The sequence below is a fragment of the Crocodylus siamensis genome, chromosome 8 (genome assembly GCF_052110815.1).
Source record: "Crocodylus siamensis isolate JL-2025a chromosome 8, ASM5211081v1, whole genome shotgun sequence".
NCBI lineage: Eukaryota > Metazoa > Chordata > Crocodylia > Crocodylidae > Crocodylus > Crocodylus siamensis.
The window spans coordinates 56431456-56451568 of record NC_143402.1 but is presented as its reverse complement, the minus strand read 5'-3'; the positions used below and the strand labels follow the sequence as shown (position 1 = coordinate 56451568).

General features: G+C 60.5%; 1 protein-coding gene across 2 annotated transcripts; it reads right to left on the bottom strand.

The window, feature by feature from the left end:
- Positions 1–848: 848 nt before the first annotated feature.
- TUBB4A (tubulin beta 4A class IVa) lies at positions 849–19735 on the bottom strand. Of its 2 annotated transcripts, XM_090059462.1 has the most exons (8): positions 19012–19735; positions 16708–16865; positions 16180–16445; positions 15795–15852; positions 14340–14510; positions 5581–5689; positions 4780–4890; positions 849–3445 (listed from the first exon to the last, which is right to left on the bottom strand). In XM_090059462.1, the coding sequence occupies exons 1-8, from the start codon at positions 19184–19186 to the stop codon at positions 2388–2390; spliced, it is 2106 nt and encodes a 701-aa protein (XP_089915588.1). In that variant the 5' UTR covers positions 19187–19735; the 3' UTR covers positions 849–2387. The 2 variants fall into 2 exon arrangements, with proteins under 2 accessions (XP_089915588.1, XP_089915586.1); XM_090059460.1 differs by lacking the exons at positions 14340–14510; positions 15795–15852; positions 16180–16445; positions 16708–16865; positions 19012–19735 and adding exons at positions 9584–9735; positions 9893–10112.
- Between the last annotated feature and the right edge of the window lie 378 nt (positions 19736–20113).

Here is a 20113-nt window from a genome sequence, read left to right as displayed (position 1 = left end):
CAGCAGCTGAGGAAAAGAACCCAGGTGTCCCCCTCTGCACAGTGCCCCTACTGCCCACCAGGGGGCACTCCCAGCCCAGCTGAGCCCCCCGCCACTGCCTCCAGCCTGGCTGTGCCCTGCCACCAGCAGGCATGCCCCAGCCCCAGTGGGGAGATAATCCAGGCTTCCCAGCTCCCAGCATCCAACGGGGCCCTTGTCCAGATACCTGGGTTCGTGCCTGGTACCAGGAGGGCTCCAGCTGCAGCTCCCCCCAGCCACAGCCACCCTCCCCCCACCGTGTCATAGACCCTGTATGGCCAGGGGGGAGTCTCCTGTGCAGATGGACCAACCCTGCCCTAGACCTTAGCCTCCAGGCAATGCATGCTGGGTAACACCGGGATCAGCCACCAGGGTGCACCCAGGGTATAAAAATCCTCCCCGCCCCCCCCCACAGGGGCACGAGGGAGTCATTTGCCCTAATTACCCCCAAGGGGCAATATAGCAGCTCTTGCTGCCCATGCAATGGGTGGGCATAGGATCTCAGCCCAGCCCCAGCAGTGATTGCTTGGGCCGAGACCCCAGACACTTCCAGTGAAGGGGTGGGAATGCCCCCAACTTTACCAGATGCTGGTGGAAGCAGTGCGGGGAATAACCCAGGGGTCCCAGCTTTTAAATAGGGCATGTGGGGAAAGAACCCAGGTGTCCGAGCTGGGCTCTTGCCCTAGTCCCTGGCCCTCTCCCAGTACATGCCTCTCCTGATACCCAGGCTGGAAGTAGGGCAGGCAGGGGAAGCACCCAGACCACAGCTCATTGCCTGCCAAAACTTGGCCCAGACCCTCCCTGCAAAAAAGAAAGAAGCGGACACTGAGTTCTGGCATCTTTGACTGATACTTTTATTGTGGAAACACACAGACAGGCCTGGTGGGAGCCCAAATCCCTTCGTTTCCCCCCTTCCTCCTCCGGCCCAGCCAATGGAGAAAGAGAAAGATCCATGTGGGATGAGTTAGTGCAGACTCAGCCCCAGGAGACAACACAACAGGGGACTGGACAGGACATTGGGCAGGGCAGGGGGGGCAGGAGGAGTGTTGGGGGAAGGAGATAAGGGCAGTGCTATCCATGAGACCCCCATAGCCCTCTCCCATCCTATAGCACAGCCTGCTGTACCACCTCCTTGCAGGAAGGGGGCAGTCATGGTAGGGGCCCAGGCCAGGATCATTTGTTGGGTTGGGGTAAGTGTAGGATGGGGGCAGAGAAGGGAGCCAGTGCTTTCCATTAGATCCACATCCCCCCACCCCTTTTCCCCTCTGCCATTCCACTGTACTACCCCACCCCACCCCAGGGGCAGTACAGCTTTAGGTGGAGGGACCTCATGCCCATTAGGTTAGAGGGAAGATGGATGGAGGATGGCAGAAGAGGGAGTATGAGCTTCCTCTTAACCCTACGTCCCCCCTACCCCATCACGCACCTGTCTTTCCCCCTCACCCCACACCAGCCGAAGCACCACTCTGCGTGAACTATAGCTCTATGTGGTAGAAATCCAAGCCCTGGGTTAGGTTGGTATAGGATGGGGGTAGGGAAAACCCCGCCCCACAAACAGTGGACAAGGGAGTCAAAGCTTTCCATTACATCTATATCCCCCTGCCCCATCTTTCCACCACTCTTGCCAAGCTCAGGAGGAAGGGGATAATAGCAGAAAATGGAGACAGAGCTTCCCAGTGAACTTGTATAGCCCCCTTGCCATTATACATGGCCTATCTTAACCCCATGCCACCAACAGGCTCACACCACTTTGGCCATACTAGCTCTACAAGGCGGGAATCCATGCCCTATTGGGTTGGGTGTGAGATAGCAGCTCTCCATCAGACCAACAGACCTTCCCTCTGCCCCCTCACAGCCTGTCTTACTCCCAGCCTACCACCAATGGACAGAGCTGCTGTTACCAAACTCTAGGTGTACAAGGTGGGAATCCATATCTCACTGAGTTGGGTAGGGTGTAGGATTACATGTGGGGAAGACAGTGGACAAAGGAGACAGCTTTCTATTAGACCTATAGAGCCCCACCTACCATCACCCGCAGCCTGCTTTGCCTCCACCAGGGGGTGACACCATTCTTGCCAGCCTGTAGGTCTACAAGGTGGGAATCCATGCCATTTTGGGTCAAGTGGATGATTGAAGGAGGGAAGATTTTGGACAAGGGAGTCAGTGCTTTTTTTTTTTTTTTTTTTTTTTTATCAGACTTACATACCCCTCCATCACCATCACACAGCTTGTCTAATCCCCACACTGCCACCATGGGGCAACACCATTCTTGCCAAACTCTAAGTCTACAAGGTGGGAATCCATGCCAGGTTGGGTTGGGTTGGGTGCTGGACGGGATACAGAGGAAGGGGAAGCCCTGGGAGGGTTTCCTAGGCCACTTCTTCCTCTGCCTCCTCTTCAAACTCCCCCTCCTCAGCCGTGGCATCCTGGTACTGCTGGTACTCAGACACCAGGTCGTTCATGTTGCTCTCAGCCTCTGTGAACTCCATCTCGTCCATGCCTTCGCCTGTGTACCAGTGGAGGAAAGCCTTGCGCCGAAACATGGCCGTGAACTGCTCTGAGATGCGCTTGAAGAGCTCCTGGATGGCCGTGCTGTTGCCAATGAAGGTGGCAGCCATCTTGAGCCCCCGCGGTGGGATGTCGCATACTGCTGTTTTAACGTTGTTGGGGATCCACTCCACGAAGTAGCTCGAGTTCTTGTTTTGGACATTCAGCATCTGCTCGTCTACCTCTTTCATGGACATGCGGCCTCGGAAGACAGCTGCCACCGTGAGGTAGCGCCCGTGGCGGGGGTCACAAGCTGCCATCATGTTCTTGGCATCGAACATTTGCTGGGTCAACTCAGGCACCGTGAGAGCCCGGTACTGCTGGCTCCCGCGGCTGGTGAGGGGTGCAAAGCCAGGCATGAAGAAGTGGAGTCGGGGGAAGGGGACCATGTTGACGGCCAACTTGCGGAGGTCGGCGTTGAGCTGGCCAGGGAAACGGAGACACGTGGTGACGCCGCTCATGGTGGCTGAGACCAAGTGGTTGAGGTCACCGTAGGTGGGTGTGGTGAGCTTGAGGGTGCGGAAGCAGATGTCGTACAGGGCCTCGTTGTCAATACAGTAGGTTTCATCCGTGTTCTCCACCAGCTGGTGCACGGACAGTGTAGCATTGTAAGGTTCCACCACTGTATCCGAGACCTTGGGTGACGGCACCACGCTGAAGGTGTTCATGATGCGGTCAGGGTACTCCTCACGGATCTTGCTGATGAGCAGTGTGCCCATGCCTGAGCCCGTGCCCCCACCCAGTGAGTGGGTGAGTTGGAAGCCCTGCAGGCAGTCGCAGCTTTCTGCCTCCTTCCTCACCACGTCCAGGACTGAGTCTACCAGTTCAGCCCCTTCTGTGTAGTGTCCCTTGGCCCAATTGTTGCCTGCACCACTTTGACCTGGGGGGAAGTGGGGGGTGGGGGGGCAGAAATGGGGAGAAGGTGGTGGGTCTAGTTAACATCCTGGGGAGGTGAAGGGTTGTGCATGACTGGAGGTTCATCTCTACCCAGGTTCCCCCCTCCCCCTCTAACCCTAACCCACTCAAGCTGCAGCTAGTGGGTGCATGAAGCTGGCCAGATCTTGACCTTACTGCCCCACACCAGGAAAGCACCCAAAGGTTCTGCCTACTTCTTCCCATCTAGGTCTCCCCCTACCTGGGATGGTGTCCCCACCTCCATGTCAGCTTCCCTCCTAGCCCAAGCCAGTGCTGGTGGGTGTGTTGGGTGGGAGGGCTGGGACCTGGTGGACTCAACACTGGGATAGCACCCACAGGGTCCTCTCCCTTTCATGAAAATTTCTGCCTGGGATGGATTTGGTGCACGGTGAAGGTGGGATCCCCACTTCAACCCAGGCCCCCTGCCTAGCTCAAGCTGCAGCTGGTGGGTGCATTGGAGTTAACCATTACTCAGATCTATCACACCAGTTAGAGAGTACCCATGGGCTCCCCCCTCCATCCCATATAGGCATCTCCCCCACCTTGGATGGCTTGGGAGGGAGTCCCTGTCTCCACTCAGATCCCCCCTCCTCCCAGCTTACCTGCAGCTGTGGGGTGGGGGTTGAGCTGGCCAGGTCTCAGCCCTACCACCACACACTGGGATAGCACCCATGTGGTTCCCCCTACTCCTTGCCATTTAGGTCTCCCCCAGCCTGTGATGACTTTGGTTGGGGAAGGCGGGGGGGGGGGAAGGGGGGAGAAGAGGGTGGACAGGGCTAGGGAACATGTTTCTACCTCCACCCCAGCCCTACCTAGCCTAAGCCACAGCTGGTAGGTATGCAGAGTCCACCAGGTCTCAGCCCTGCCACCCTGCACTGGGATAGTGCCTCTACCCCCCTCCTTCCATCTAGGTCTCCCCCAACTGGGATGCCTTGAGGGGGGTTCCATCTCCACCCAGACCCTCCCACCTCAAGCCAGGGCCATGAGGTGCAGGAAGTTGAGCCAATCTCAGCTCCAGAGGTCTGTACAACACGCCCCACCCCATCTCAGGCATCACAGAGGCTGCTGCTTCTAATTCTGACCTCCCCCTGCCTAGTGAGAACCCAGGAGTCTTGGTTTCCCACCAGCCCCACTTCTGGAAGCATCCCATGGGGCACTGAAATCCAGCAATTCTCCCCCCCACCCTGGTTAGCCCAGTGGTAAGAACCCAGGAGCCTTAGCTCCCGGCCATGCCCCCTTGCTATGCTTCCTTGACTCCCTGACTGGGGGTGCTGATGGGACTATGGGTTGGGGCCTTACCGAACACGAAGTTGTCAGGCCGGAAGATCTGTCCAAAGGGGCCGGAGCGCACCGAGTCCATGGTGCCTGGTTCCAGGTCCACCAGCACTGCACGGGGGACATACTTCCCACCTGGGGGCAGCAGGGTGAAATCAGAGGGTGACCAGACGTGCCCCCGCCTTAACCCTTGCCTCCCACCCTGGCAGGTGCACAGGGGGTCTCCAAGGTCCCTTTAAAAGAGCAAAGAGGAGAGAACCCAGACATCTGGGGGAACCCCCCCCCCACTGCACTGGACCTCCCTCCCCACCACAAGCCTGTCAGGACTGTAACCCAGGCATCTGGATTCCCAGCCCTACTCTGCTCTAATCCCTCCAGCGCTTACCCTCCTCCCAAAGCTGGGAGAGAATTCAGGCATCCGGGGTCCCATCCTCACCTACTCCAACCCACTGGATTCCCCCCACAGAACCCACGTGTTCAGGCCTTTCTAGCTTATGTGCTGGATGCCAGTGCGCTGGGCCTGAAACCCAGGCATCTGGGCTCCTAGCCCCCCCACCCCTCTCAGAGGTGGGAAGGAACCCAGGCGTCCTAGCTCCTGCTTCAACCCACTGGACACCAGCCTTCCCAACCACTACAGGACAAGGGATGGAACCCAGGCACCAGGCTCATACTCCAGCCCAACATCCCCCCAATAGACTCTCTGCCACCCCAAACCTTCCCCCAAGGCCAAGGGAAGGAACGCAGGCACCCAGATGCCCCTTCCTCCTACACCCCACCCTGCCTTCCCAGAGGCCCCCCCCAGCCCAGCCCAGCCCCGGCCCCTACCTGTGGCTTCATTGTAGTAGACATTGATGCGCTCCAGCTGCAGGTCACTATCACCATGGTAGGTGCCTGTGGGGTCAATGCCATGCTCATCGCTGATCACCTCCCAGAACTGCGGGGCCACAGGCAGCAACGAGTTAAAGGTCAGCAGGGAGCAGGGTTTCCCCCACTCTAGCCTCCTCCTTACCCCCAACCAGAATTGCAGGGCCACAAGCAGCAAGGGGTTAAATGCATCTGGGGTGGGGGGACAGGATCTACCCCCCCCCCCCCCCCGACCTGCAGGGCTGTGGCAAGGAAGGGATTAAAGGCATAGAGAGTGTCCCCCCCCCCCCCCCCCCCCCAAAGAAATGCAGGGTGAGGGGTAGGAAGGGTCCAGCCTCCTTCTCTAGAACTGGCTGAACACAGAACCCAGGCGTCCTGGCTCCTCCAACCCCGCCAGCGCTTATCTGGGACAAGAAGAAAGAACCCAGCGGTCCCGATTCCCTGCCCCCCCCGGGGACAGAACCTGGCAGAGCTCCCTCTTTCTCCTGCCTGCCCCCAGTCCCTGATCTTCCCCCACCCCAAAGCAATGTGGAGGGGTCTGCAACCCCATCACAGCTCCCATTTTCCTCCTAGCCCCTCCAGCCCCCACCCACTCCCCCCTCAGGTTGGTCTCCCAGCCCCCATCCCATCTCCCCCCAGTCCCCTGGCTGGGCCCCTTCCCTTCTCCCTCTCAATCCCTTACCCCCACATACTCTCTACCCCATTTCTGCCCCCTCAGGTCTCCCTCACAGCCATCATTCCCTCCCCCTTCAGTTCCCTGCCCCCCCGCAGGGCCCTCAGTTCCCCCATCAGTTCCTTCCTGACCCCAGCTAACACTCCCATGCCCTGAAGCCTGAAGACAGCTCCTGACAGCCTGGAGACCAGCTGCTGCACCTGGAACCTGACACTGAGACCCCGCCACCCTTACCCCCTCCCTGGTCTCCAGGGAAGATGGAGACATTAATTAGCAAATGGATTAAATAATTAATGAACACCCTGGGGGGGAGTGGAAAAAAAAAATCAAGGCGGGGGTCTGGGCAGAGCTCAGATGAAAATCCCAAGAGGCAAGAGGCTTCCAAGGAACGAGCAACCCGCCCTGCAGCAAAGGATCAGGGCCCCATGGGGCTAGTGTATCCCCACCTTTGCTTAAAATTTCTTTGAAAGCTGAGAAGAGAACCCAGGTGTCCTAGGTCCTCCCACCCAACTTTTCTTCTGCAACTGGGAGGCAGAGAAACCAGTTGCTGAATCCCAACTCCCCTCCCTTCCTCCAGAACCTGGGGAGAGAACCCAGGAGCCCCCACACCCAGCCCCTCTGCCTCTTCCAGGACTAAGAGGGAGAGAACCCAGGCATCTGGGTCTCCAGCCCCTGCTCCCAGTCAGACTGCACCATATAGCCACAAGGAACTAACTCTCTCCCTAGTATCCAACTGGATCTAGTCATTTTCCAGCTTGGGGGGGGGGGCACAGAGGGATATCTGGCTTGCAAATACAGTCCCCCTCACCTTGCAAAAGGCCTGGGGTGCCAGGATACCTGGGTTCCTCACTGGCCCCCCAGAGCTGGCTGCATCCCAGCCCTGTTCCAAGATGGAGCCTTCTGTCCTGCTGCAGCTTATAACACCCCTTCCCCTCTAGAGCTGGGTGAGAGAACCTAGGGTCCAAGCCCCCCCCCCCGACTTGGGGAGAGGACCCAGGCATCCAGACTCCCAGCCCCACTCCATGCAGCCCAACATGACAGCTCCAATGCCAGCACCCCCCATGGGGCTCCTGCCCCCATAGGGATTTTTTGGGGGGGTCCCCTGGGTTAGATTATGGGCAAGGAAGGGGGGGGCCTTAAGACTCTCCTAGCATCCACAGGAGCTGGGATGGGGTGGGGGGCTGAATAGCCCCCTAGGCTTGAAATATGGGGAAGCAGATTACAGGGGGCTCGGAATATAGGACAGGATTCTACTACGGGGCTCTTAAAGAGGCAGCCTCCCAGGGTTGCGGATGAATAGGAAACCAGTGTCTTTGCCAAGGGGATCCTTTAAGGCTGGGCTTTGTTCCCTTTCTTACTGCCCCCAGGGGCAGTTAAAGGTGGGGCATCTTGGCACCAAGGCAGTGGAGCCCCCTGCTCAGTTACCCCTGGCAACGGGTGCCAGGGGACATTGCTACAACACAGGCCAGGGTGGGGGGGTAGTGCATGGCTGTGCTGATACCACAGGCAACCCCGTGCAATGCATTGCATACATGTGTCAAGGGGGGTACCAATGGGGGCTCAGGGGGAGAATCCAAGGGCACTGCCTCCTTCTGGACATTTTGCACTGGTTTCAGTAGTGCAAATGCCCATGGGGGGGGGCTGCTTGCGCAAATCCTCATGCAAGGCCCTTCCCAAGAGCAAAACCCAGCTTGAGAGGGTGGGAGGGATCTGGCCACAACATGGAGCCAGCAAAGGGGGGGGGGGGGAAAGAGTCAGTTCCACTTGGGGGATGGAGGGGCAGCACCTGCAGCCATAGCAAGAGGTTTGGGGAGGGGGGGTTAAACAAGGCTGTACCAAGCAGCTGAGAGGGTTTCTGGGGTGCAGAACTGTAAAAAGGGGGGAATTGGGCTGTACCATGAGATTCTTTTGGGGAGTTATATAAATGGGGGACATGGGGGTCTGTACAAGGTTGAGGGGGGAGAACTGGGCTGTTCTAAGTAGTTGAGGAGATTGGGGGGAAGAGAGAAATTGGGCTGTACTAAGCAGCTGAGGAGGGTTCTTTGGGGTGGGTTATACCAAAGGGTGAGGGAGGAATGTACAAAGGGGGTGTGGAACAGGGCTGGGGGGTCCTAGGGAAGGGGGCTGGGGGCACAGCGTGGGGGAGTTCCACTGGGAGTGTCATGGGGGAAGAGGACTCTACCAAGGGGCATGGGCAGCGGGCTGTACCAAGGGGCAGAGATATCTGGTGTATGAAGGAAGAACTGCACCAAAAGGGGAAAGGGGCTGTACCAATGGGGCAGGCCTGTGCCAAGGTGCAAGGTGGGGGGTGGAAAGAGAGCTGTAACACGTCTACCTTGCCCCCCCCCTTCACTTGTGGCCCTGACTCAGCCGGGTGGGGGCGGCGCTGCAGGCGGCAGCCATGTTCGGTCAGGCAGGGCTCTGTAGGCAGCTAAAATGGGGGGGGGGGCGGGGGAGTCAGGACCTTTCGGTCTGTGCCCCCCAATAGCAAAAAACAATACCTCCCCATAGCAAAAAACAATATCCCCCTGACAGCCTGCTGGGAAGGAGCAATGGGCAAACGGGGGGGATCCCGTGCCAGGCAGGGAAGGAGGGGGAAGGTCCCCTCCTAGCAAGTAGCGCCCCCCCAGTGCAATACAAAAGGGGACGTGGGAGCTGGTTTACAGCCCCCAACTCCCCAGATCGCAGTTCCCCACCGCAGCCAGCCCCGCCCCCAGCCACAGTTCGTCCAATCATAGCTCCCCCTCATTGCAACCCCCACAATCACAGCTCCCTCAATCGCACCCCACTGCAATGCGGGGGGCTGCATTTTATCCTGAAGGGGCCGAGGAGCGGGTGTCGACTCCCCGCCTCCCCCTCAACATCCGGGCTATTGGCCGGGCCAGGCTGCTGAGGGTGTCGGGGGGAGAAGGCCGCTCCCCCCCCCCCCGCACTACACCAAGCAGCTGCATGGTGCAGGGGGGTAGACACGAGGGTTATTACCCCCCCGCAGGAGAAGGGACCCGGCTGGGGGGGAAAGTAAGAGACCCGCCCCTCAGCTACCAGCGGGGCAGGTGCATGGCGGGGCGGCCAATCCTGGCTGGATGACCTTTGGAGAGGGGGTGAGGTGGGGTGGGGGGCGGCCTGGGGACCCAGATCCCGGAGTGGGGGGGAGCAATCTTAGCCGGGGCAAGAGAGGGCGGGAAAGGGGGGGCAGGGTCCCAATCCTGGCTGGAGGAGATTGGAGGGGGCAGCCTGGGGGCCCCGATCCGGGCTGGGGCAGGATTCCCAGGGGCCCGATCCCGGGCTGACCTTGGCCCCGATCTGGTTGCCGCACTGCCCAGCCTGCAGGTGCACGATCTCCCTCATGGCGCCGGTGCCTCCCGCTGCACAGACGCGACGCCTCCGAACTCGACCCCACGTCCCGCCCGGCTCTGGCTCCAGCTGCGCGGGCCCTTTAAAGCCTGCGGGGGAGGAGCCGCAAACACTGCGCAGACGCGAGAGTCGCTGGGCAATTGGTGCCCCCCCCACCTCCCGTCAGTGCAGTGCCGAGCACCCCGCAGCGCCAAGCAGAAGCCAGGCGACTCCTCCCCAGCCCCATAGCAAGATCAGGCCCCCTACCTGGTCCGTGGGGGCAGGGGGCCTGATGCCCCAGATCTGCTCCCCGTAGCAGGATCGGGCCCCGGATCAGGCCCCTCTTGGAGCCGCATGCGTCCTCCTCCGGGGGAGGGGGGACACGGAAAGGCGCCTGCCCCTCCATCAGGCGCTGCTGGGGCCACAGCCCGAAGTGAGGGGTGGCCGGGGGGGATATGGATCAATTGCCCCGCTTGGGGCAGCTGATGCACGGGGGTGGGGGTGGGCTCAGGGGTCCCGAGTCCAATGAGGAAACGGGGGGGGCGCTGTGACACGTCAGCCCCCCCCCCCCCCCGCAGTGCATTCTGGGGACCCGGGACTGCACAGACACCAGGCCCGTGTCCCCGCAGTGCAGGGACTCGCCCGGCGGGTTCGTCTGTCCGCACAGCCCGCGTCTGTCTGTCACATGGACGTGTCTGCCTCCCCACGCACCTCTGCCTCTATCCATCCATTCTCTATACATCCCCACCATCCACCTACCTACTTATTCATCCATCCGTCTGTCTATCATCCATCTTGTCTGTCCCTCTATTATATGTTTGTCCGTGTATTTATATCTATATCCATCTATCCACCCACCTGTCTCTCCATCCATCCATGCGTGTCTATTTACCATTTATTTATACATCCATCTTGTCTGTCTGTCTTTATCATGTATGTAGGCTTGTCTGTGTATTTATATCTGTATCTATCTTTTCATCCACCTCTGTCCGTCGGTCCATCCATCCATGTGTATCTGTCTTTCTAATCATCTATCTTGTCCATCCATCTCTCTATCGTAAATGTCTGTCTGTGTATTTATATCTATATTCATCTGTCCATCCACCTGTCTATCTCTCCATCCCTCCGTCTGTCTGGGTCTCACGTATACCTATAGATCTGTTTGTCTGTGTATTTATATAGTCTATCGGATCATCCGTCCGTGTGTATCCTTCCATCCACCCACCCGTCTATCACTAGCTGTCTATCCCTCTATCTCTCCGTGTATCTGTCTATCCATCCATCTTGTCTTTCATACATGTTTTCCTGTGCGTTTGTCTGTTTCTGTCTACCCACCCGGTTCTCCATTCACCCACCCACTCATCCAGCCTGCGCCTATCATCTACCCGTCTGTCTACATTGGTGTCTGTGCATGTATTCTCTCTATCCCTCCCTCTCTCCTTCTATTGCTATCTGTCTGTCTCTATCCTTCTCTCTCTCCATTCATCCGGCCATCCCCCTGTCCCTGTCCGTTCGTCCACCTCCCGGCCGGCTGGGGGCCGGGCAGCACGTCCCTCTCCCCGGACCCGCAGGAGAGGCTGGCGCGTCCAGCCTGGATGGACCCTTCTTGCGGCACGACGCATGCGTGGCACAGCCGTATTGCGCGGTCAGCCTGCTGCCGCCCAGCAGCCGGCCACCAGGGGGCGGCACAGGCCAGGCCCCCAGCCCTGCCGGTTCTCCTCACTCCCGACCCGCAGCTCCTGACCCGCCCCAGCCCTGGCAGAGAGGAGCGGAGGAAGGGGGATCCTCCCCAGTAGGGCGTGTTGCAGCTAACATCAGCTTGTTCCGAACTCGTTGTCCCTGACATGAAAAAACTTGCTCATCCACCCGGACCGGTCCTGAGGGGGTGGGCGGGGGGGGCAGGTGCAGGTCGGGAGCGAGGGGAACCAGTAGGGCCAGGGGCTATGGCTGTGGGCCTGGCTGTCCCACCCCAGAGGTGGCTGCATTGCAGGCCCTACAGCCCAGGGGGCTGAGCCAGGCCCTGTTCCCTATGGTCATGGTAGTTGCATGGCTGAGAGATGAGTATCCAGCCATCAGCACAGCTGGTGGGTCAGGGGGGAAGAGATCAGAGCTGAGCTGCAGGTAGCGCAAGGAGCGTGGGCATGAACCCAGACAACTGGATGGGAGAAGCACACAGATGCACATGAACATACATAGGATGGAAAACACAGGGCTGGGGATACCCATGCAAGGGCAGAGCTCCCTACACAGCCCCTGCAGGAAGCCAGCAGGGAAGAACTTGCAAAAAACCCAGGTGTCTGGGACATACCCCCAGCTACAAACCCAGGTGTCCTGCACCCTCCCCGCCCCCCCAGTGTCCGGGACATGCACTCCCCAGTCAGACCCCAGGTATTCTGGACACTCCCCCCACATCTGAGACATACATGGTACCCACATCTGTGTGTGACAGAACCCAGGTGTCTGGGACCCACTTCTACCAACGGAGCTGCTCCTTGGCTGCAGGGCAGGGACCTAGCCCTCCTCCCCTTCCCCAGCAGGCCCCAACCAGGGAAAGTAGGAGGGGCAAACCCCAAGTGTGAGGGCAGAAGACACCATTCTCCTTCCAGTCCCTGCCCCTCCAACCCTTAGTCCCAACTCCCTCCCAGAGCTGGGAGAGAACCCCCCCCTCTGACCCCTCCCAGAGCCAGAGAGAACCAAAGTGTCCAGGTTACCAGTCCACTCCCCTACTCACCACACTCCCCTGCCCTAGCCTGGCATGGGACTTAGGTGACTGGCCCCTACCCCAGGACCTCCAGCCAAAACTGGACAGCAGTGTGGGGTGGAGGTCTAGGAGCCGGAATGCCTGGGTTCCCTCCAGCTCTGGGAGAGGGTTGGAATGGGGAAGGGATGGGGGGGCAGAGCAGGGGGGACTAGGAGCCGGGATGCCCCAGTTCTCTCTTCACAGGGGACAATCAAGGCTTTATCTGCCTGTTGGAGAGGGTGAGGGCGGAAGATGCAGCCAGCTCTGGGGTGGGACACTGCTCCAGACTTGCACACAGCCCAGCACATGGCCTGGACCATTTATTACAAAATTCACATTCACATTACTGGGACTAGCCAACTGGGAGCACTGGGATGGAGGTGAGGTCTCCTGGCCCCTCCCCTCCACTGGGTGCTATGGCCTATAGTTTTTCCTTCATGTAGTAGTTTGGGCACTCTGGTGCCCCATAGCCAAGTCCAAGCCCCAGCCCCAGTTGTAAGGGAGAAAAGGGGACGGGAGACCTGATCCTGGTGGGGGGTCAGGGACCTCTGTGTGATCCTTCAATGAGGGGGGAAATCCCAGCGAGAAGGGTGGGACTTCCTGTAATGCCCTGGCAAGGGGGGCTAGGACTTCCTCTGTAGGTGCTGGCAAGTCCTGGCAAAGGAAGGCAAGACTTCCTGTAATGTCTTTCTGAGTGGAGGCAGGACTTCTTCTCATTCCTGGGCCTGGGAAAGGAATGACTTCCTATAGTGTCTGGACCCAGGAAGAAAGCAGGATTTCCTGTCATGCCTGGGCAATGTCTGGGTCCAGAAAAAAAGCAGGACTTCCTGTCTTCCTGGGACCTAGGATAGTGGGTCTTCCGGTGATGGACCCATGCCCCTGGGCCAGGTGTCCAGCAGGGGGTGGCCCTCCAGGGGTCCTGGGCCTTGCTCCATTCCCCTCAGCAGTGGGTGTGGCCAATGGTCCTGGGGCTGTCCGAGCAGGGTGGGAGCTGCTGGGGTGCCAGGCGCTGAGGCTGGAACATGCCTGAGATGTGGAAGGCCTGGAGGCGGGGAGAGAAGGAAGAGGGTGAACCATGCTGCAGAGAACCCAGGAGTCCAGGCTCCCAGCTCCCCTTGTTCTAACCCCCAGCCCTGACTTCCCTGCCACAGCTGGAGAGAAGCCAGGTGTCCAGGCTCCCAGCCCCTTTCCCCACCAGTCACACCTACTAGGCCCCACTCTTCCGCCAGCACAGAACCAAGGTGTTCAGGGTCTCCAGCCTACTGGGCCCCACAGCTGGGATGGAATCCAGGCTCCTAGCCACTTGCATCTGCCTCCTCCCCATCTCTGCTGCTGGGCGCCCAGCCTCACTACCACCCCCACCCTGTGCTTCAGTTCCCCTGAGGGGGCAGAATTTCTGTGCCCCAGCCCATCAGCAAGGACTGAAACAGGCTGGGGAACTGTTTCCTGTCAGGAAGCTGGATGTCCAGCACTGGACGCAGCCAGTCTGAAGCCACGGGAGCGACTTGGAAGTGGACCCAGGTGTCTGGACTGGTTGCTAGACACCTGCCAAAGCTGGGAGAGAGCCCAGGAGTCCCGATGCCCCTCCCCCACTCCAACCCAGTGGAAACCCCTCCACCCCCCTGCCAGAGCTGGAGAGAGAACCTGGTGTGGGGTTGCCAGCTTGGCACAGACCCAGCCACAGCTGAGCCCAGATATACTCCTGGACTGAAGAGAGACCCAGGGGGGTGGGGCTAAAAGAACAGGGGGTGGGGTCAAAGACCAAGACCAGGGGACCTGGAGCTGGAGCAAGTGACTGGGGGCAGGGAGAGGGAGGGAAGGTTAGGACCATAGGACCAGGGGGGCAGGATGAAGGAACCAAGAGGCAGGGCCAAAGACCAGAGGTGGAGCTAAAGGACTGGGGGCAGCACTAAGGAAGGGGAGGTACTATGCAACCAGGGGTTGGGGACTAAGGGATTGGGGGTGGCGCCTTACCGCCCAGGTGGCAACAAGGATGCCCTGCAGCAGCCCAGCGGCCACATCAGCCGGGTGGTGCCGGTGCTCAGCCACGCGGGTCAGTCCCGTGCCCAACGCCAGCAGTAGCAGCGTTGCCTGCAGCAGTGCCCGCAGCACCTGCCGTCCCATCCCCTGTGCCTGCATGTACAGCTGGGGAGGGGAGGGGGCAGGGCCTCAGTGGGGCAGGCACAGGCCCCACCCCCCCAACGGGGAGGGGTGTCTTTGCCCAAGCCCCACCCACTTGGTGCCCACATCCTAGGATCTCCAACCAGACTATATCCCACCTACTTCTAAGCCCCACCCACTCTGGGGATGCCTCACAGGCCCCACTCCCTCAGCCCAGCAGCTCTGGGACCCCCTGGACTGGGAACCCAGGCTCTGGCCCTAGGGGGAATGTCTTGCCTACATCCTAGGCCCTGCCACCAAGCTCCACCCAATCTGTCCCCACATGTTAGGCTCTGCCCCCAAGCCCTATGCCCCCCAATCTCACAGGCCCTGCCCCCAGCCCTAGGCCCTGCCCCACACAGCTCCCCATCCACTAGGCTCCACCACCAGCCCTATGCCCTGCACATAGGGCCCCCCATTCTCCACTCCTACCTCCTCACAAGACGTTACCCCAGCCTTAGGCTCCACCCACACCCAGGGTCCCCCACCTCCACTCCTAGACTCTGCCCTCAACCCACACCCTGTCCCCTACCAGCTCAGCGAGGACAGAAGGAGCTTTAGGCAGGGCCCCCCATTTGATGTCCCTCCTCCCTCCCCTTTGCCCATCCCCTCCCCCCCAGCCTAGGAGGCACAAAGGATGCCTCTGTGCCCAGCAAACAATGGACCCTGGCATCTGGGAGGCCTGACTCAGCTGGAGGAACTGAGTGTGGGGGAAGGAGCAAGACACCTGGCTTCCCTCCTCAGCTGGGGGAGGAGTGGGGTCTAGTGGGTTGGGGGGGGCAGGAGCCCAGATGCTTGGGTCCTTCCCCTTTCTGGGCCTCAATTTCCCCCATTCATCTCTGGTGCACCCCAATCTGGGGATGGAACCCAGGCATCCGGATGCCCCATTCCAAGCACCAGCCCCCCCTCCCCCCCCCCACTAGGGCTAGGACCCAGGTGTCTGGGGTCCCAGCCCCCCCCCCCTCCCCCCAAGCACTGAACCCCATTCCCCTAGATCTCGAAAAAGAACTCAGGGGTCCAGGCTCCCAACCAGCCCCCACGCCAACCCAGCACCCTCCCAGAACTAGGAACAGAACCAGGTGTCTGGGCTCCCAGTCCCACCTTGCTCTAACCACTTAACCCCCCCATGCCTGTCCAAGATCAAGAAATCATAACCCCCCAAGACCCAGGGCTGGGAGAGAACCCAGGTGTTTGGGCTCCCAGCCCCCTCTGCTCTAGCCCCTGTAGCCTCCTCCCCCTTCCCCCAGCTAGGCAGAGAGGGGCACTCACCACCAGGTAGGTCACAGTGTACATGGCAAAGGAAGCGTGGCCTGAGTAGAATGACTTCCTGCTGGGGAGGAGGGGGGTTAAAGACTGGGCCAGCCCATTCCCTGCTGGGGAGGCAGGGGGAATCACACCCCTCTGCTCCCCCTCAGTGTGGCTGTCCCGGCCATTCTTAAAGGGGCAGAGACAGGATCATTCAGGGGAAATCCAGGCCCCACCCCCAGGCTGTCATCCCCTCTGTGGCCACTAGGGCACCCCCCAAGTGTTTAGCTCTGCCCTCTCCAGTCTTAAAGGGCGAGTGCTCACCACTGGGGTATGGTCCCAAAGCACATAGCTCCGCTCCCCCTCAAGCTCTGCCCCCTCCAGGTGTAAAGGGCTGTCCCCACCTCACCTAGCTTCCTTCTCCTCCGAGGGGCTGGCAGTACAGACGTAGGCCTCCACGTAGCCCTGGGAGCAGTCAACGAGGGCCATGTCAGGGCGGCAGACGGCCAGGAAGTGGGGGCGCAGCCGGCCCACAGCCACCTTGGCCATGTTGGTCAGGGACTGGCCCACGGTGCAGCCAAAGAGGAAGGCGCCAAGCTCTTTGTACAGTGCCGGCGCATAGGTCTGGGGGCCGAGGCCCTGGCGCCGCACCCGGTAGCTCTCGCCCAGGGCAATCTGTTGGGGGAGGGGGGCAGGGAGATGTGGGGTGCTGGGAGCAGGAGCCCTTGGCTTTATACCCACCGAGGAGGCCTATTGACCCTTCAACCCCTGTCATGCCCCTCAGAGGGGGTATCTGGAGTGCCAGCCCTTTCTTTGGTTGACTGAAGGGCACCGGGGTGCAATGCCAGTCTGGGAGACAGAGCAAAGGGGGTGCCTCTGGGGGCACTGTGCTGGGGGGGGTTGGGTGGGGGTCCAGCAGGAGGGCACTGGGACTCACAGCGGTGGCGGAGAGCAGGAGGCCGATGGAGACAAGGGCACCATCGCTCACAGTCTCGGCTGCCGTCAGCGGGTACCGGATGGAGCTGTCGTTGCAGTAGAAGCCGCGGCGCACAGGGGGCACCAGCCCGAGCTCGCACAGCAGGAAGGGGACAGCCGCTGTGGGGTGGGAAAGGGGGTCGTCAGCCTAGCGGGAAACCCCCGAGACCACAGTCTCCTCCTAGAGCTGGGATGGAACCCAGGTGTCCGGGCTCCCTGTCCCCCCTGCTCTAAACCCCCAGGCGCCTCTCCCCTCCTCTCCGACCTGAGGCAGAACCCAGGCATCCGGGTCCCTATAACCTACAAGATCCCACTTCCCTCCAAGAGCTGGAGAGAATCCAGGCATCTGGGCTCCCAGGCCCTGCCGTTTCAAATATCCTGGACCCCTGTCGTCTTCCATGGGTGGAGAGGGCTCAGGCATCCGGGTTCCCAGGCCTTTCCTGTTTGAACATCCTGAACCTCTGTCCTCTTCCATGGGTGGGAGAGAACCCAGGCATCCGGGCTCCCCTCCCCAACCCTCCCAGCTCTACACCACTAGATCTCTTTCCTCTAGGTCTGAGAAAAGAATGCCGGTGTCCTCACCCTCCTAACCTTCCCCTCCCTGGCCTGGGAGAGAACCCAGGGATCCAGGCCCCCTGCCTTCCCCCTCCCCACTGTTGCAGCTGCCTACTGGGCAAGCAGTCTCCCTGCCCTGTGCCTCAGTTTCCCCAGCACTTCCCTGTTCCCTACCCCTACAGTCTGCCCCCCACCGCCCCAGCCAGCTGTGTACCCCCTGCCCCCAAGCTCAGGGAAGAGGGGGTTTGTAGGGGGTGCTGTGCCTAGACAGACCAGGGATTGGGGCTACAACCTCAACCAGGATTTGGGCGGTCACTGCCCCTTTAAGAGCCACAGTTGTGGTTCTTAAAGAGGCAGTGACCTCCAAATCCTCTTCCCCCACAAGGAAAATATTTGGGGGGCACATTTCCTGGTGGGAGGGGGATTGTGACCCATGGTGCCCCCTGTGGAAGGATTTAGCCCCCCCAGATCTGCCCCCTCCCCCCCATGCCCTCCCCTGCCCTTGAGGCTAGGACTATTTTGGGGCAGGCTATTAATAATTAGGCTCCTGCCATGTTTGGGCAGCCCCTGACTCCCTGCCCCAACACCTTGGTCCCTGGCTGACTGGGTGGGTGGGTCCCTGCAGTGGGGTGGGGGTGAGGCTGGGGGGGGCTTTGCACACAATCGCTGGGCTCTTTGCACATGGGATGAGTGTGCAAGACCTGATACGGGGGCACCAGGGTCATAGCCCCATGAACTCTCTTCAGCCCTGTCCCCTGTGCCTCGGTTTCCCCCAGTGGGAACTGGGGCATCAAGGCAGGGCCTGTTGCTGCAGGAATGGGCATGAGGGGGGCTCCTCCCCATCCAGGGTCTGGCCAGACACCCTCCTTCTTGTTCCACTCTATCTACATCACCTTGCTGGGGGTCGTTTGACCCCAGTACTCTTTCCTGACATGGCAGGGGATTAGACTTGATGATCTGCTCAGGTCCCTTCTGACCCTACTTACTATGAAACTATGAAACATCAGCTCTACCCTAGACTCAGCTGCCTCCTGCCCCACCTTCCTCCCAGTCCTGGGCTCCAAATGAAGCCAGGGCAGACTTCCCAGCTCTCTCTCATTCCCTTCCTAGATCTGCCCCTCCCAGGGGAATTCTGGAGGGCAGGGGAGACCCCATGGTGGGCAGTGAAGATTGTGGAGGGAGGGGGAGAGTGGAGGGGGAGCCCCCAGTTCCCAGGCTGGAATCCCAGTAAGCCTTGCTGGGCAGCCCTGGGCAGGGCAGATCCAAGGGCCCCAAGGTGTGGGGTGGGGAAAGCTCTAAACAGTGTCCCCTAGTGCCTGATTCCACCCATGTTCTATGTGGCCACCTGTGTTCCACCCCAGAAGCAGCCACATTTTACATCCCAATTTATCACACCCAGGGCCCCCTCCACATCCCCATGGTGCCTGGAGGTGCCAGCATCTCCCCCCAACCACTGGGTCTCCCTGGTCTGATTCCATGCCCTGTTCTATGCTGCCATCTACCTTCCACCCCAGAAGCAGCCACATTTTCAGGCCTCACTGTACCATGCCCTGACCCCTCCCTACAGCCCCATGATGTCTGGGCCCACCAGCATCTTCCTGCCCCCATATCACCCTGTCCCAGACCTGAACCCACCTTTCTGTTCTATGCAGCCACCCACGTTCCCCTCCAGAAGCAGCTGCACTCCAGCCCCTGCTGTACCCACACTCACCCATGAGTAGACATGCAACGTCCAGGGCCACCAGGGTCTTCCTGGGTCTCCAGCTCAGCCCAGGGCACTGGTCTATTTGGGTGCTGGGGCCCTGCACCATCACCTGCAGCTCCTGGGGGGCCAGGGGCCAGGGACTGGGCAAGGGGGGATGGAAGCTGCCTTCCCCTGTGTGCATGGCAAGGGGGGTTAGGAGTGTGTGGGGGTCTCAGGTCCTTCTAGGCTCCTCTGGGTTGGGGGTGAGGTACTGCAGGGAACAGAAAGGATGAGGTTGGAGGGGGCAGATCCATGGGAGGCATTGATATGGGCCACCCCCCTCCCTCTCCAATACTGGGAGAGGACCCAGGTGTCCCAGCTCCCAGGCCCTCGTCTCAACTAGACCCTAGGGATGAAATCTGGGTGTCCTGACTCCCAGATGCCCCTCCCCCAGGTCTAAGCCAGCAGACACCCCCAAACCTGGAGCTTCCCCCACTCCCCTTTCAGGGCCAGGAGGGAACCTAGGTGTCCAAGCGAGCTCCAAGCTCAGCCCCCTCCCCAGCCTCTAACCAACAGGACTTCATGCCTCTCCCCGACGGGGGGGTGGGGAAAGAACCCAGGTGTCCTGGCTCCCAAATACACCCCCGGCCCCCCGGACTAGAGCAGTGAATCCAGGCGTCGGGTTCCCAGAAACACCCCCATCCTGCACTAGGGGAGTGAACTCAGGCGTCGGGCTCCTGAATTCATACCCTCTAGAACAAGGGGAAAGAGCCCAGGCGTCCGGGCTCCCAACCCCCGCCCAGCTCCCGGTACCTACCGCGCTCAGCGCTGCGCGGCTCCACTGGGGACCACCCGGGCTGGGCTGGGCGGGGAGCAGGGGGCGGGGCAATCGCAGGCCCCGCCCTGGCCCCGCCCCCACGCACCGGGGGGCGGGGCAGGAATCCACAGTTCCCCCTCTTGGGGCGCCCTAGTGTAGACGAGGCCCCTGCAGCCCCATCCCGGCGGGGCGCAGCTCGGGAGCAATTAGCCCAGGCTGGGCGGGGCAGTATCAGGGTTGGGGGACAGATGGCGGGACCCGAGGACCACCCCACCCCGGGCTTCTGAACTCCCGTTGCCCCAGGGGCGCCGC

Bases quoted from the DNA above. Each gene is read 5' to 3' on its own strand.
- TUBB4A (XM_090059462.1), bottom strand. From the start codon at position 19,186: ATGCACACAGGGGAAGGCAGCTTCCATCCCCCCTTGCCCAGTCCCTGG. The intron at 14,511-15,794 runs GTGAGTGCCCCT...TCCCCTCCCCAG, and splicing joins ACACTGTGACCTACCTGGTG to CTGTACATGCAGGCACAGGG. The intron at 5,690-14,339 runs GTAAGGCGCCAC...GTGGCCCCGCAG, and splicing joins TCCTTGTTGCCACCTGGGCG to TTCTGGGAGGTGATCAGCGA.